Consider the following 18,238-nt stretch of genomic DNA (forward strand, 5'->3'; position numbering starts at 1 on the left):
ATATACTCTACTTAAAAACAAAAGGATAGATATAATATTAGAAATGCTGTGCCTATTATTTTAATTTCTGAATAATAATAATAATAAAGCCCTTACGAATGTTTTACTCAACAGATATCAATACCCAACTGGTGCTAAGCAGATTATGAAACTTAGGTACAGTTGCTGGGCTTGGAGTTAGAGAGACTGAAAGAGGGAGGGCAGAAATGAATAAATAATTACCAAAAACATCTATAGCATTACACTGAGTGTTGCACCTCTGGTATGTATCGGAGGCACCGTTTACAAACATACAAACAGCAGAAGTCTGGTCAAAATGCTATAATAGAGATCTTACAGTTGAGGCCGTAAGAATTGGTCCAGCATTGTCATTTTGAGGGCATTTCAATCGATGTAACCAAGCTGCATCACTAATCCATGAAAACAAAACTTATTCGCACTTCCAGCAAATCTGCGAATCGTGGAGTATCCTACCTCTGATTTGTAACCAGGCCAAACAGGCTCAATCCGAGCAGCAAAAAGAGTATATGGCTAATACTTCTGATATAAGTTATTCTTCAAGATGTTAAATAGAGTAATTTAAACTATTAGCTATGACATTAAATAAAAAACACAATATAACGATGGTAGGATATGCATTTTAGCCACCCTACAGGAAAAGGGGTGTTAAAGGATGATGAGACAGAAATTCTGCTGCACACAGATATTGAAAGTGTCCATGGAAGTTATTTGACGGTGATGGTAATGGTCTTCCCGAGAACAAAGAAAACCAGGGAGAGCTCAATAAAGAAGATTGTGTTAATGAGCATCCGATCAACAACCCATCCGAAGATGGTGAATCCACCAGTGTTGGACTGCACATATGTTACTGCAAAAGGAAGTGGCGCAGTGTGAGGCATCTGATTAAAATTTTATAATGGAAACGAACAAAAGTAAATTTGGCAAGACGTGATCTGGGACAGAAAATTATTATCATGAGCAATAATTAGATAAGGAAGAGACTTGATGAGCAGCATGATAACACATGAAATAATGCAACTAATTTATCTAACTTCTTTTGTTGCATCTAGATCATTCCTTGTCAAGAGTGGAGAACAGAACAAGATATAAGAAAAGCAAAAACAAATCACTTAAGCTTAGAACATTAGTATCAACTCTAAGAAGTTGAAATATTTAAAGCCCCAAATTTCCTTTTCTCTAAATGAAACATACTGCCACCAATGTTTAAGTTATGATCACTCAAATCACTTATCTTACTTTGACTTTGCTAATACACTAGCCAACAAAAGAAGCCCATCTAATAGTTCGAATCAGTGATATGTACTCCCCAAAACAAGCAGTTGATACTGTAACCATAGTTCACAAGGAAAAGAATATAGAACTTCCAGGAATTTCATCAAAACACTAATCAAGAACCCTTTTTTATGACAGTACACATACACAGAATCTGAAGTGATCAAACTTAGACATGGAAATACACCCAAATGTTTGCCATATGCTCATGATCCCAAAGACTTGGATGGAAAAAACCAACTGTCAAAGACAGTTTGAATATGCCTGTGACATGATAATCATGACTCTCTGTTTAATATAGCATGCACAGTACCTATGGGCTAAAGTGCAGCAAGTTTATAACATGCTTGAATGAAATTACAACTGAAATATGAAACACCAGAGGAATAGATTTAGGTAGCAAAATCTATTATCTGCTCGTCATTTTACTCTAAATATGCAGTAGCATACAACCAATTTCCAGTACCACAATGCCAGAAATTTTGAAGATGTACTCTTTCTAGAATAATCTTATGGTGGGCGATGACTCTTCTAAAATATTTCATGTTAAATACTCCTCATTATGAGGTTGAATGGGTAAATAGCTAACCCATTCATGTGAGGAAAACCATAATAGCTGGAAGTTAGGGCTTATATATCGAAGTATATATGAGTGTCATGGTTGCTTGAGACTGAGACTTGGCCACGAGAAGAAACTTTAAATCATGCAGTTTAGAAACTTATAAGATAATGTTCATACCAAAGGCTTGCCTCCTGTGATATGATGATGTAGTAGAGGTAACTTGTGCATATGTGGGCAAGGGCATGTAATCAGATGACTCCAAATCACTTTCTGAATAATTTACGGATAATGGGCGAGGACAGAATTCAGCATTTCCACCATTGTCTATAAGGCCAGATCCCGAAGCATCATTAGAATTGCAAGTAACCAATGCATGCCATCTGCTAGCTATTGAACCAAGACTCTGGGCTCTGTGTGATATCTTTGCTGCTGCACTCAGACAGAGAACAATTCCAACTAATTGAACAATAGATAGCACCTGCACATAGTAGTAAGTTAGAAAATCAATGAGTCATATTTCTTATTGAAGTACAATGACTGGAAAAATGCCGTGCTTATATGATCAGCTTATATAATGCCGAGCTTATATGATCAGCTTATATATTGCCTTCATTCATGCAGACAAACAGGGACCGGCTAAGCACTAAGATATTGACATTTGGATGGCCCCTAAAACGGTGATATACATATCCGATATATGTATGGAAATCAAAATTACTTTGAAAATCTGCATACTACTAGAAATCTATTGATGGCCAGCCATTCCTTTGCCAAACACTTATACAGAAACCTCATTAAGTCCAGAAATTTAAATAATGTGATCGAATTAACATTAGCATGATTTCAGTTACCTATTACAGTGTCATGATATTCTGTCAAAGTAATGGGGTACTTACTGCAAAATCACCTCCATTTATGAAATTGATGATACTCTGATTCTCTGTTGTCTGCAATAATGTCATAATTTGAGTAACTGTAACGATTAAGAACTCCAGAAGAAGAAAGATACGGAACCTGTGACTTATCTTTGATAAGTCATAGGTCAGATTCATGTGCTCCTCAATGTAAACTGAGACGTCCAAATCTCGCTCCAGAACTTTCCCATAATTCTCGAAGTGTATTATTTGCAGATTTCCAACCAAATTGAATAAAGCACATCCAGATAGAAAGACCAGTGTTGTATATGACCAAGATAAAAGACAAGCAAAAAACAAGATGACAGACAACCACCAAGAACCCTGATGCAGATACATCAAACGAGTAACCTCCCGTGCCGCCTTCAATAGAAAGCAAATCCCAAACCATGAAGCCAGCAAGCAGTAAAAGACCTGAACAACATCGAGGATGAATTAAACTAACATTCCAAGATTATCATCTGTGAAACATGGCATCCATATTGGCTATCATCCTCTCAACCAAATAAAACCGCAGTCAAAATTCTAGACCAGCATTCATGAAAAAGATCACTGAAAAACTTAGAAGAAACAAATCTTTCTTTCTCTCTACTTTTAACAACAAGATCATAGGTTCTGTGACAAGTATTCAACATGCTACTTATTAGTTCATCACGAGGCACAATAATACAATATCAGTTCCTTGCAATAATCACCAAATAATACTAACTGCCCGGAATAAGTAATTATATTAAGCTCGAAAAGAACCAAAAAAAAAAAAAGGGAAATTTGACGCGAATTTGTACGACAAAAAGTAAGCCATTTACGTGTACTGGGCACAACAGATGCAAATGATTCTTCACCTAAACTAATAGTACTGTTCGCATCTTAAAAACTCTTACTCGAATCTTCTGAATATATTGCTTGCGGAACTGCGTCATGTGACCGTGGCATCTATCAACGAAGAGCGCCTTCCGGATACCATACTTGCGCAGATTCCGCGACAAGCAGAGAAGAGAAACTGCGGCCACTACGGCCCGCGCGACGAGGATTTCAAGCTCGAAAGTCTCGATCTCGAACTTCTCGCAGCCAGGGCACCTAGAGAACTCGAGGGCGAAGAGGGGCAGCGCGACGGCAAGTAGGAAGAAGGCCAGCCAGGAGAGTGTAGCCCGGATGAAAGTGTGCTGGCAGTAACCGAGGAGTCCAAGGAAGCTTTCCAGAGTCGACAAGGATTGCTCCAGCTCCGGGTCGGAGTCGCCGGCGAGCGGGAGCTGATGCGACGCCATAGAAGTACAAGTGAGTTATGCGCGATGTACAATGTCCGATGAAGTAGGAAGTATGTATGAGAGAGTGTGTACAGAGAAAAGAGTAAAATTGAGGAAAAGAAAGGAAGAATGTAGAGAGAGAGAATTTTTAATGTACGTGTCGTTGGAGATCGACAAGTCAAAAGTGGAGTGGGGGAATACCGGTGGAGAGTCCAAGTTAGGGACCGTTTGGCATACCAGATTTTAAAGCCACGCGGCTTCTGTATTAAATTTTTTATTTTAAATTTTTATTTAATATATATATATATATTATACGTATAAAAATTATGCTAATTATTTTATTATTATTATTATTATTTGATTGAATTATTAGAGAGCAATTGCATTTAGGACAAGCTGCAACACGTGGCCTAAAGTTTTTAATTGTAATGAGTCCGAGGCATTCCACAAGTTCTCTGTCAACTTTCCCAGAAATGCGGGCGTACCCTTTCTCAACCCTCCCTCCGACACCTTTGCTTCTTCTTTCCCTCTTTTATATAATTTCTTTTTGTAGTTTAAAAAATTATATCTAGCACTTTTAAAATTTGCTTCTATTTTGTCTAATAAATAATGTCTTTTCGTTAGTCAAAATTTATCGAATTTGCTAGTATTAACAAAAGAATAGGGAAAAGTTCTATATTTACCTCTGATCGACTTGTTACTGATTTATTGTAAGTCAAATAAAATTTTTTTATGATCAAATTACGCTCGTATGTCTCCACGAGTTAATGCATGTGAGAAGGTATATTTTCACCGTTATGCAAATAATTTAGTTGGAAAAAAAATGTTTGATCTGTAATAAGTCAATAAAGGTTATATATTAACTTTCATTCATTTTTTTTATTAATATTAACAAATTCAGTTAATTTTGACTAATTGAGGAATTTATTTGTTAGACGTACAAACCTCAAACTGCTAGATATATTATTCTAAATCACAGGAGGTGTACGTGTGGTTGAATTAAACATGAGAGAAGGAGAGTTTAATAAACCTAATAACAATAACAACAACAACAACAATAATAATAATAATATCAAAAGTAGAACCTTTATAAATTAATATTCGATAAATTAATAATTTTTTAGAATAATAATTTTTTTCGGTCCTAACTTGGGCCCAAGATCTAAATTAATAATTTCGATAAATTAATAAAATAATAATATTCTAGAAGACCGTTACATAAATCTATGGTCACTTCAATATTATAAATTAATAATTCTATAAAATTATAAATATAACTAGGACAATTTAGTAAAATATGATTCTATTATTGTTTGTTTCTTCTTAAAACTTAAATTTTTAGGTGTATTTCATCTCTAACTTTTCTTACTGCATCCAAAAGCTCTGATATTGTGTTCTCATCTATCACAAGTATATATGTTTTATTTAAAAAAAATAATGTAGGATCATTGAAATAAGAAAAATCTCTTCAAATTAATAAATTATTAATTTATCGATTAATTAATACTTTTTTAAATTAATAAAATTACATGCTCCCCACATTATTAATTCATATACATTTTATAATAATAATAATAATAATGAAATGATTTTGTTAGATCTAAATCTGTTTAACCCGTTAATTAAACACTAATTCTGACCCCAAAAAACAAAATAAATAAATAAATCATAGATCCAAAATGAGACAAGCTGTCCTACTTCCAATGAATTAAATGAGTGAACTTTCACGATGGAAATCAAACAAAAGATTGAGAGAGAGAGAGAGAGAGAGAGAGAGAGGGTGAAGGAAAAATGGTATATTTAGTTTGCCGGTACTTTATTTTTTATTTAAAAATTTATAGACTTAATACATTTCCTTCCATAAAATAAAAAATAAAATTTTTTTAGTTCTATAAAATAAAGATTGTGACATATTTAATTTTATAGGATAAAAAATTATAGCATTTTTGGATTCAAATGAAATAATTTTTTTAGTCTATAAAATTAAATATACTAAGCCTATATATAAATTATAAAGCTAAAATTGCAATATTCATGTCGGATCAAAAATACAATTTTCCGTTTAGGTGCATGAGAAGACTTTAAAAGAAATATGTAATAATGTTGTTAATTTTACTTCATATATGTTGAAAGTGAAAAAAGTAAAAAAAAAAAAGAAAAAGGGGGTAATTTTTTTTATTTATCGACAGTTATTTTTATTGAATGAATATAATTTAGAAACAATATTTTATTAAAATTATACTCTTTTAATTTTATATATCATATTTACTTTGTTTAAAAGTATAAAAGTATTACTAAGGTACTCTTGCAAATAATTTAGAAGAAATTATGAATGAAGGGTACAAATGGAGAATCGTAGAAGAGAATGTAAGTATAATTTTAAAATTTATTTGAGAAAAAGTGTAATTTCACTTTTTTAAAGAAAAAGTCTAAATATAATTAATTCGGGTTTAATGCAATTTATTTTTTATGATATTACAAATAAAGTAAATTATCCCCGTGAAAAAATAATAGCAATTTAACCCCTGTATTTTTTTAAAATGAGACAACAAATTACTTCATTTTTAAAAACACAGGGGGTAAATTGCTGTATTTTTAAAAATACATAGAAATAAATTGTCTCTATTTTTTCATAAGAGAATAGGTTACTGATTTATAATATCACAACAAAATTACTTGCATTTTCTTCTAATTAATTTTAATTTTTAAAAATAATAAAATTATAAATTCACAGAAAATAAAACGAATACTCACACGTAGCATAAATCAAACTCGTATGAGCTATTTTTGTATACTATTATCCAACTTTTTATGTTTGTTTTTTGTAATATGGGTTATAATAATGCCATTTGTCATTATGGGAATGGTTGTAAGAATGTCTGTTTAATTGGCTTTCAATAAAAATGGATCATTATAAGGGATCCTACTCAACGTGAGTTATCTTGCACCTGTCCCCGCTTTTGTACTTGAATTCGAGTTAATTATGTTGACTTAGATTGCATCTAATAATATTAAATTACATATGTATGTAAGATTGAATCTCATGATTACAATTTGATAATCCGATATATAAATTTAACCTTAATTATTTAGAGTTCTCTTAATTAAATTAGTATATATATATATATATATATTGTATTACTATAGATAGAGAGTGACGTTGCAAAAGCGGGATCAATTGGATTTGTATTAATGGGGTGCAATTTAAGATTGAGGTTATTAAGAACTTGTTCGAAAGTAATTCCGATTCTCTTGAGATTTTAGTAGGCTAACCTCATTCATGCTCAAAGTGATGATTTCGGGGGTCATCTGTAGCCCTTCAGTCTAGGCTTCATTGTCGTATTATGGATGTTGAAAATTATAATAGTGTCTTGAATTTCGAGGAGTTTAACCTTTTAAGAAACAAGATTGATCCATCCTTTGATTTAGAGTACTATCTTCGGGGGGTGGAGGACCCAATTACTCCTGGTTTCTTTAATATTTACTCCTCTTTTTTCTCCTTGGGGTTCTGTCTTCCTTCTCATCCTCTTTGGACAGATATCATTAAGTGGTTTGGTGTATGTGTTATTATTCTATTCGATAGTCAATCTTAACTATTTTTAGATAGTCAAATTTTCTTTTTTATTTGTGATTTTGAATTCACATGACATTTGAAATTCTTTTTGTTTCACTTCTATATTTTCTATCCTATATATTTCTAATCTTATATTTCTTTCGAATTATTTAATTAGTTATAACTAATCAAACAATCCTCGGCTTTCATTCGTAAAAGGGTAAGTTAAGAAAAAAAAAAAAAAGAATCGACCGTTCAAGTATCCCAAATTGCATGGGAAAAATGGCAGGAAGAGAAACATCTATATGGGGTATATATCAATCTATATTGAATTGCCGATACAGAAATGATAAAATCCAATTTGATTGGATCAAATATGGGTTTCCTATTTCCTATAGGTAAGAAAGAAAATACTTTTTTCAAGATAGTAATCGCTATCTAATAAATTCAAGGGTTCCAGTATAAATGAAAGAAAAAAGAAATGATATCATAATAAGATCCTAATCTCAAAACAAAAGGAAGGGGGATATGGCGAAATCGGTAGACGCACACTTCACTCCAAACTCTTTTACTTATTTCAAGGGGTTTCTTTATTGTTTTAGAAAGCTCGACTTGCCCCTCTCTATCGAGTCCCTCTATACTCTTTTTTATTAGGAAGATAGTCAATGACTCCTTCATTTTTCTTTTTTATTCTTGAAATGGTTGCAAATTTTTTGGAGTGTTTCTTCCTAGCCATGATATTCGTATGTCCTTTGTACGAGTAGGTTTGTTCGACCAAATGCTTGATGTGAAAACTTTGCTTCATCTAGTATTTGTTATTATCAATTTGTTTGTTTGTTCTAAAACTTGTTGCTATTGTTGTTGTATGTTGTGACTCATATCGTGAATCATCGTTTTCTCCTTTGCTTGATTTTGTCTTGCTTCTTATTTTGATTCAGCAAATGAAAGTTTTGCTGCAAGAAATCCAACATTTCAAGGCTGAACGTGAACATGAGTAGCGTGACTGTGACTCGTGGGTCTGTCCTCCTCTTGCGTCAAGGAAGGAAAGTGAGAAGCGTCGCTTACCTCCTCCTCTCTCACGCCCTCGCGATTCTCATAATGGCCAAAGGTGTTCTGGTAAAGAGGGTTGTGTCACGTCACCTAGTTCAACCAAGAGGCCTTGTGAATATGACACTGTTGATGCCCCCATGGCACAACATTGGATAGGGGCTTTTCTCTTTTGAGATTAATCATGACGAGGGAGTTTCTTCATTTTGGGATACCTCGGATTTTGACCTCGCACATGAGAAGTTGCGCAGCCTTATGTGTGAGTATGACATCCTGGTGTGTAGCTCTCTTTCTAATCGCACTATTACTCACTTCTATATAGTAAGTCTGTTAGGGTAAGTTTCCTCTTTATCTTTCTTGTTAATTTTTATATAGTCTCTTACTTTATTTTATGACTTTATTTTTCTTCCTCGTGTTCCTATATTGCTACTTTGCAAAAATTATTGTTCAGTGCTTTAGTTTTATGACAAGGAGTTGAAGCAGTTCCAGACCACTCTTGAACAGGGGAAGAAAGAGCTAGATTGTTGCTAATAGCAACTCAAGGAAGTGCCGAGGGCCAGAGCAGATAGAAGGATCGTTACAACCGCAAGGTCGTTTTTGGCTAATGCTTCCTCAAGTCAGAAGCGGGAAATATTTACTTGAGTGTGTTTGGAGCGACTTCAAGGAGAAGTATGAAGATTTTGATGAGCTTGAGAGTGCCATAGTGCTGAGGGCATGATATCTATGAGTAAGCCATTAGGCAGTGCCTCTCCAAGTTGAGGGAGTGTGGTCGCTTTGTGGGGGAGGATTTCATATGTTTTTATTCCAGGGTGGCCAATGAGGACAGTATCGAGGAGGGCCAGGTGGAGGTTGTGGACAAACCACTTACTAAGGAGGTGCATGCTGATAATGGGTCGACAGGGGTGGTATCCTTCGTCGAGCTTGACGTATTTGATTGCTTTTATTACCATACTATTTTTTCTTTGTGAACGGGACAGTTGATTGTTATTTTCTAGTTTTTTTTTTTTACTTTACTTATTATGCATTTATCTTTAAGACTTCTTAGAAGTCCTTTGAATCATATTAGCATGTGTTTCTCTAGGAATTTCTTAAACCTCCTTCAATTGTATTCATGCATTTACCATTGAAACTTCTTAGGAGTTCCTCTAATTAAATACATGCACTTATTCTTGGAAACTTCTTAGGAGTTCCTACAGCAAGATTTATGAATTTTATTCTTATGAACTTCTTAGGAGTTCCTTCAATGTATTTCTCTTTGGAAACTTTTTAGGAGTTGTTTTAATTGTATTTATTGCTCTGTGGCATTACTTTATGCGCCTCTTGGGAGGTAGCTTTTGGGGCCTTTGTAAATTATTCATCTGGGGATGCTCATTATGGGTTCCCTAGAAAGATTCTTATTTTGTTCGAGAAACATATCATTAACAAAAATAATGATAGTGAGAAGGTGGGTTGCCATGATCCACATATTCTTTTAAATATCCTCATTGGATTAATTTCTCAACCTCGTTTATTAAATGGTAGCAGTCTTTTGTGCTATGATTGTGATTTTTATGAAAACAATAATATTTTGTCCTCTTTCAATCTTTTGCGATTCTCCCTTATGGGGGAGGGCACTAAAGTATTCCATGTTGTTCTGTCACGATGAGAATCTCAATGCGGCGAGCATTCAATGGGGTATATCAGGTCAAATTGGTGGGTAGTATGTGTTTCCATTTTTTGGCTCTTCTCATTCATTTAAGAGCCTAAGTGGCCTTCTTCCACAAACCTCCATTTGGAGGGGATTGCACACCTACACTAGAGGTTTCTCCAATTTGGATGTATTTTTTTCCTTGCACTAGGAGTTTGTCTAATGTAGTGGGGCATTTTCCGGCTATAGATTCACGAAACCTTCCCTATGCAAATTCTGTTGCATGATGCTCCCTAGGAGCTCCTAGTTGATGTGAGGTACTTCCAAGATGGTTGCGGAGAATCTTTGTACGTAGTCCTGTAGGATCTCCTTCTCTCCTTAGAGTATGATGAATATGTATGATGTAGTCTTTGGATACCAACAAATCCACTTTTGCTAAGAATTGGTCCAAGTGATCCTGCGGGCCCTTAGTCCCGTCATCTCATGGAGGTTTGGAATGTTGATTCCCAGTTGAATGGCCTTTAAGATGTGAGGTTCAAAAGGATTGCCCTTGGGAGGGGCTAGGTCTACGGGAAGATCCTGGGAGTTTTTTGTACTCTTAGGGGTTGTGGGTGTGATATACTGGGTGGGCGATTGCCCTCGAAGCTGCCTGAGCTAAGGCATCTTCGATTATTTTTCGAAGGGCCACGTGCATGATATGAAAGCATGGAGGAGGGAGGTTGCTCTTGCTCTCCGTGCCATTCTTGTCCTTTGTTGTCTTTGCCCCCCCCCCCCCATGGGTTTTGGATTTCCTCTCGTGGGGTTTGCTCGAAGATCCATCCAAGCTTGCCTAGGTTCGGGTTCCCATTTTTCACTCTCCATTTAGTATCCATCTTCAAGTGTGGAATCGCCTCTTCCCACAGATGATGCCAACTGTTGCATCACTTCTTCAAGTGTTAATATGACTTGATTTCTCGATTTTACATCTCCAGTTGGCCACTTTTCGGGGTTGGTATGGAGTGACTATATTATATGTTACTCCAAATTTTCTTAGGGAGAGTCTTAAATTGTAGTTAGAAGAAATACAGACTTCTACTACTAATAATAGCCATTAGGATACCAAAAATAGGACTGATAATCTTTATGAATAACTTGATTGCCGTCTTGGAATTGCTACTTGGAGATGCGATAGCTTCTACCCAAATAGGCTACCTCAATAATTTCTTGCAATTGCTCCAGCGGGACGGATAGTAGCCTGCTGGACAAAGTGTTTGAGAAGGTGCTGTTGTGGGCCAGATATATGGGATCACATGGTTAAATGTGCCTTTGCCTCTTAGGCCGTGGGTGCCAATGGTACTCCACAAGCAAGACAACAATGTCCACATGCCACCATCTCCGAGAAATAGAAAATGGCATTTTGGACAAATCTGCATGCTATCCATGACAAGCTTATTTCTTTCATGCGATAATCTCCACATAACTACAGTACCCAATCTGAATTGACCATCATCAAGATTGTCATACAGAAATTGAATCAAGTTTTGAACCGACCCAACCAATTAAAAATAGAGGCACAAGGAATCTCTGGTAACGCCCATATCAGTCTAGCAAAAGTGCAATTGAGGAATAGGTGTTCAAGATCTTCAATATGTGACTGGCAAAATGGGCAGGACGGTTCCATCTCCACTCCTTGTCGTATCAGGTTCAGTGCAATAGGGAATGCATTTTTGCAAGCCTCCAAACAAAAATCTGAAATATATTGGGGATCTTGCAATTCCAAAGGAAATTCCATGTCAATCCGGATTCGCTGTTCGAAGATGAATCTGATTCATTGTTACTCCTCTTTTGAAGGTTTCTTTGAACATAGTAAGCACTCCTAACTGAGAAGAGTCCATTCTTCGAGTAGCGCCATACTAATACATCTTGTATTATACAATATTATCCAACAAGTACACTTTTCATATTCAACTAAACCAAACAAATAGGAATCGAAGTATTTGTTTTTACGAAAAAGAGAATAACATCTGCAATGGTCTTCAAATAGAATACCCACTTGATTAACCTATTAAAAAACGATAGAACCAAACAAGAAAAGATGAAATCACGGTTCAATTTTGGTTTTTGAGTACTAGAATTTTCGAAATAGCTAGATCCCTTATTTCGTATTTGGAAGCATAAGTAAGTTCACTTAAGTAAAAAGTAAAATGATTGATATATATGAGGATAATTTTGTTCATTCAACGATATTACTGAGTTATACCAATGAAGGAGGTGGTCAAAATCTTATTAAAAAGTTAAGGGGGTAGATTCCCCTTTTGTTTCAATTCTAGAGGGTTTTTCACCCTTTAAATGTTCACCGGGGTAAAATACTATTAACCCATTATAAAGAGGATAAATTTTTATTTCTTAAATTAGTTTTCGGGACATTTCAATTTTAGACCTGCCATTTCTTTGTAAATCTCAAGTTTTTCTTTTTTTTTTTCTTTTTTTATGTGTATAATAAAATAGATATATTTTAATTTACGTATCTCGTAAGAGGATTGTTAATCCAATCATGCCTTTTTCATTTACATTAGATTTTAGAATTTAGAAGAAAAGACCGTAGCTTACTTTTCAAATATTTTGACTTTACTTCATATGATCTATGGGAAATAACTTAAAAATCTTGACAAGTGAGCGATGGATGCAAATTTGATTCCTCGTTCTTGACTTGACGTGCGTCCAATTCTTACCATCCTATTGAAAATTTATTACTTTTATTGAATTTTATGTACGTTTGAAATGGACCTACTCATGAATATATTGTTTAACTAATTTAATATAAAAAGTATAATAATAGAAAAATACAATCTTAGTTATATATTTTGGTAGTCTTTTCAGGATGTCGACATAAATAAACTTAATTACAACAAAATAAGATAATAGAGCGCAATATTCAAACATGTAATCATTAGTAAATTGATATTTTTACTTCTAATAAAGCTTGCACAAAGTTACATGCCCAAAATGCTACGGTTATTGTGAAAAACTATTTATTCGATGATTATGTAGGAAAAAATTACAATTAATAAAAGAAATTAGGATTATCGATAAGTATTTTCAATAAATATATGCACCTCATTCTAAAATAATGTCCATTTCATTTGATAATAACTTTGTGTATTATTATTACTATAATTATTATTTGGAAGGGATCATATAATTATCTTTTGAATTTATATATCGTATAGGAAAAAGTATTATTTTAGTTCGCTAAGTATGCCTAATTTTAATTTTAGTCCGATAATTATGTCCATTTTTGTTTAAATCCAGTAACTTACGAAATTGCTTACTTTTAGTCTTCTGACAGATTTTTGGACAATTTTACCCCTATACAACTTTTGAAAGACAGTTTTAATCCATATGCACTCATAGGGGTAAAATTATCCGAAAATCTGCTAGATGACTAAAAGTAAACAATTTCGTAAGTTGCTGGACCTAAACAAAAATGAGCATAGTTACCAGAGTAAAATTAAAATTAGACATATTTAGCGGACTAAAATAATATTTTTCCCTATAGTATATATATTTATATATACAAAAGTTATCTAGATAACACGCTCTCTCTCACCCCAAAAAAAGAAAAAAAAATCGTAAACATGTATTGACCCCGTTGATTTATGTAAACTTAAGAATAGAATTATGTGAAAAATAAAAGTCATCATACGATTTTCAAAAGGGGAGAATATTTATATCATAAAGACCATAATTCTCAACCCGATATTCAATACAAAACCTTAAAATTTTCTCCTGAAAGTTCAAGACTTATTGGTTCAAAATCTTAATGAAACATTTATTGCATGTTTATAGTACTAGGAGCAGCTAAATAGAATCTTTTCTTTTTTATTCCTTGGTTGTTATGTAAGAATAATACTAGAGTCATACGTTATAATATACGAACACTTTAAAAAATTATTTGATACGGTGTTTGACATGTGTTGGACATGGATATGTGTCGAACACGGTATTCGTGTGTTCAAAAATATAAAATAAAAAAAAAATGAACACGGCGTCGGACTCGCCTATTGATATGTCTAACACGTTTAGGGTTTTTTTTCATAATTTTAAAAAAAATTGGGTTTTTTTTTCAAAGAAAAGACTTTTAGGCTTAATAAAAGAGGAAAAAAATTGATTCACCCCTCTCAAACTAAAAGTTTTGGGATGAAATTATTAAAAAATTTTAGAGATAGTCATGATGATTTAATTAATTTGGATATATTATAAATTTTTTATTGCGTTTATTTTTAAATAAACTGATTATGTATAGTTTTTAAGCCACTTTTGATTAAAAATTTAAATATAAAACATGCTTATGTTATGTTTTATTTTTATAATTTTCATATTTTATATTTTAATTTTATATAAAATTGAGAATATATATAATAAAAATATATTATATAACCGTGCCATGTCTCAATTTTTAAACTTACCATGTTGGCATATTCGTGTTGCTGTGTTTGTGTCCGTATTCATGTATCATATGTGACATGTTTTTTCAACTCTTCTATTTGGTTCACTTAAATATATATGTGGTCGGACTAAAATAATATTTTATTACAATAATTTTACCTTTATTTGTACTCACTAGCACAAAAACACATTCAAACCAATAGGTAATATATTTAATTATTATCTTTAACTCCAATATAATTAAACACCCAAATGTATATTTACATAATTATATAAAAGAATTAAAAGTATTTTAATCTACAACCAAATACATTGATAATAAAAAATTAGGAAAAAATGCAGGTAACATTGTAAATGAGTAAATTATTCTTCAATTAAAAATAAAAAATAGTAATTAGCTTCCTTTATTTTTACAATTTAATCAATACCTAATTAACTTAGATCTTGTGAATTCAAAATATTTTTTACGGTAAATCACAACAACCTCTCTTGAAGTTTGATATAATTACGAATTTTCTTTCATTATTTGACAACTTACAAATCCCCCCTAATGTTTGATGAAATTATATAATCCTTAGATGGAGGTATGAAATTGTAAACTTTGCCCTTATTTTATTTTTTATTTTTTTAGAAAATTAAAAACTTATAAAAAACTCTAATGGGGTGGATGAAAAAAATTTAAAATTAAGAAAAAAATATCCACTTAGTCTGTAAAAAGTTTAAAAAATAAATAAAATTTATAATTTTTAGTCTACAAGGATATTTTTGTCGACTCACCACAAAAAATAGATGAGAACCTAACGGATTGGGCTAATTGTTAGTCAACAGCAAAAATTAGGGAGGTACTGATAATTTCTCAAATAATAAAGAGGTATTCATAACCATATCAAATTTCAAGAGAGGTAGTTATAATTTATCCTATTTTTTATTGGTGTTGATATACTTAAAAGTACAATTAGATGTGTGTCTGGTACATGAGTTCTAACATACCCTCGTGATGAGCTTTGAATCACAAGTCTTTGCACTAAGGTTGATTAAAAAAAGAACAAGACAAGTGAATTATCAAGTTTTAATGTCTCTAGCCTTTGAATCAAAAGCATGTGGCTTTGTACTTTTCTTGATTATAAAGTGTGACAACTTTTGTGTCCAATAGTTAATGTTCCAATGGGCGGAAATAGAGGAGTTGGCATGTGCTTTGACTGCCACAACTCTTAATATAAATTCAATTTAATTAAAATTCCTAACACTAGTAGGAGGGTCCGTTCCATCTTTTCCAACTCCGATGCTACCCCCAGGGACGACCTCTAGAAGAGCAAACGGGCATCCTTCTAAGAATAAGTCCTGCCCCGTGGCAGGCATCCCCCTCAGCAAATAAATCATTATATACCTGCTTCCCTCAAGGAGTACTTTTTATTTTAATAATTTTGGAGATTTACTTTACCCCTTTCAATGTGTTGACATATGTTTGCTTGTAGGGATTTCACAAAGAAGACATCTCTATCATAAAAAGCCCTATCTTTCACACAAACACCCTAGCCCTTCTTCGGTCAGGCACTTAGGTCCTTCCTTGGGGACTCGTAAGCTCTGTCTCGTATAGACACCTAAGCCCTCTTTCGCAAGGGCATCTAAGCAATGCTTCCAGTAGACACCCTATTCTTCTTTCGGTGAGGTTCCTAAATCTTGCTCCGAAAAGGGCCATCTCTCTCAAAAAAGTCAAGACACAATAAATTTGCTCCATGCAATATCTATTCGTGATATATATATATGTATTTCTTATTTAACATTCTCTTGCAGAAAAATAAAGCCCTACATCGAAGTAGGCACAAAAAACACCCATTAAGCCTTCCTACATGGAGACACTCTCCTAAAAGGTCCTGCCCATACAGGCACAAAGTAAGTTTTTCTTATTCTAAATATGCTTATGCTAATTATATTCTTTATAGGAGTTCATAAAAAAATTTATTTTTTGGACCCGATCTTTGAAGATTTCTACTCTAATAAGTGTCAAAATCTCCACTTATTAGAGTGGGGGACTATTGATGTGAATAAAAATAGGTTGGCCCAAAAAGGCCAAAACGATCCAAAAGGAAGAAAGAAACAAGAGGCCCGTAATATCCTAGGAGGTCCAAAAATACTTGATAGGCGGTCTTGGCAAGTGCCTCCAAAAAAATAGACAAGCAAACAACCTTGGCGGATGCCCCCTAAAAAGTGGATAGGCAGGTGACCCTCAGAAAATAGATTGGCAAAGAAGGAGGTTTGTTTCCTCAAAGATCGGCCCAAGAGGGAGGGTTGCTAGGCTCGGCCCAAGGAGGAGCTCCCGACACCAGGGTCCATCCAAAGATTAAGCCCATTGAGCTCAACCTAAGTAGAAGGCCCAGCTGAATGATCCAGTACGAGGGCTTGATGCTCTTTTCCTAGCCCAACCTAGGAAGGCGCCCTCTAGAAGCTGGATTCTTCACCCTAAGAAGATTCCTTGCAAAGTAGGAGTCCTCAAAGAGAAGGAGTCATCTCTCATCCAGTAACTTGCTGCTCAAGAAGCGGATAAGAAAAAGTCTTATCTCCAAATCCCGCCTTTTTCGTTGAATGTTCGGATCCTCCTCATCAAATACACCCCCTTAGACTCTTGCCATAGAAGGACTCTTATTTTATAAATACAGGGAGTACCCACCAACGAATCCTCCCCCTTCCACCATCGGAAAAGCTCTCTTGCTGCTACTTTACTCTCTTAAAATTCGTGTTCTTGCCTACAAAGTTCTCATTTCTCTTATCATTTCTCATTATAGTCTATCTATATACTTATTTATTTTTAAATCCGAAACTAACTTAAAAATCAGAATGCTAAATATTTATTTTGCAGATCCTCTTTCTCAAGACCTTTCACTCAATTAGTCCAAATTCGATATCAAGATCCAAAGACTTTGGATTCATGCTAAAATCACACGCATCACTATTACTAATACATAAAACCACATATTTATGAACTCATAAAACAAAATAATAATGGATAATAGAATAACATTAAAAATAAAGGAAAGAAAAAATAATAATTCACTAGCTTATGATCCCCTTTATCTGTTTGTTGCGAAATGTCACATATTTCATAACCTCATGAAACAAAAATTGATAGTAAAAAAAAAAATACAAAGCAATGTAAAAATTTTCGATCTTTCATGATCGCATAAAACAAAAATTGATAATACAAAAATTAAAAAGCGATGAAAAAAAGTTTGAACATAAGAAATTTCTTAAACTCATAAAAAATGACAATATATTTTATGAACTTATGAAATAAAATAACTAATAATATAATTTTATTTAAAAATATAAATAAATATAAATTAAACACAGATAATTTTAAGTAACACAAAAATTATATATTTCATGAAGTCATAGAAAAAAATTGATAATAAAAAAGTACAAAGTAATGAAAAAAATTTTGATCTTTCATGATCTCATGAATAAAAATTAATAGTAAAAATTCTAAAAAAACAAATTCGAACATAAGAAATTTCATAAATTTATAAAAAATGATAATATATTCCTGAACTCATGAAACAAAATAACTAATAA

The 18,238-nt window shown here is 33.3% G+C and overlaps 1 protein-coding gene across 1 annotated transcript; it reads right to left on the reverse strand.

Moving 5' to 3' along the window:
• Positions 1–207: 207 nt before the first annotated feature.
• LOC105158085 (uncharacterized) lies at positions 208–4,233 on the reverse strand. Its single transcript, XM_011074714.3, has 4 exons — positions 3,651–4,233; positions 2,752–3,183; positions 2,033–2,333; positions 208–868 (listed from the first exon to the last, which is right to left on the reverse strand). The coding sequence occupies exons 1-4, from the start codon at positions 4,032–4,034 to the stop codon at positions 726–728; spliced, it is 1,260 nt and encodes a 419-aa protein (XP_011073016.1). The 5' UTR covers positions 4,035–4,233; the 3' UTR covers positions 208–725.
• Between the last annotated feature and the right edge of the window lie 14,005 nt (positions 4,234–18,238).

This window comes from Sesamum indicum, linkage group LG3, assembly GCF_026168435.1.
Source record: "Sesamum indicum cultivar Baizhima isolate 11 linkage group LG3, ASM2616843v1, whole genome shotgun sequence".
In the NCBI taxonomy this organism is placed as follows: domain Eukaryota; kingdom Viridiplantae; phylum Streptophyta; class Magnoliopsida; order Lamiales; family Pedaliaceae; genus Sesamum; species Sesamum indicum.

Bases quoted from the DNA above. Each gene is read 5' to 3' on its own strand.
- LOC105158085 (XM_011074714.3), bottom strand. From the start codon at position 4,034: ATGGCGTCGCATCAGCTCCCGCTCGCCGGCGACTCCGACCCGGAGCTG. The intron at 3,184-3,650 runs GTAAGAGTTTTT...GATGTTGTTCAG, and splicing joins AATATATTCAGAAGATTCGA to GTCTTTTACTGCTTGCTGGC. The intron at 2,334-2,751 runs GTAAGTACCCCA...TACTATGTGCAG, and splicing joins TAAATGGAGGTGATTTTGCA to GTGCTATCTATTGTTCAATT.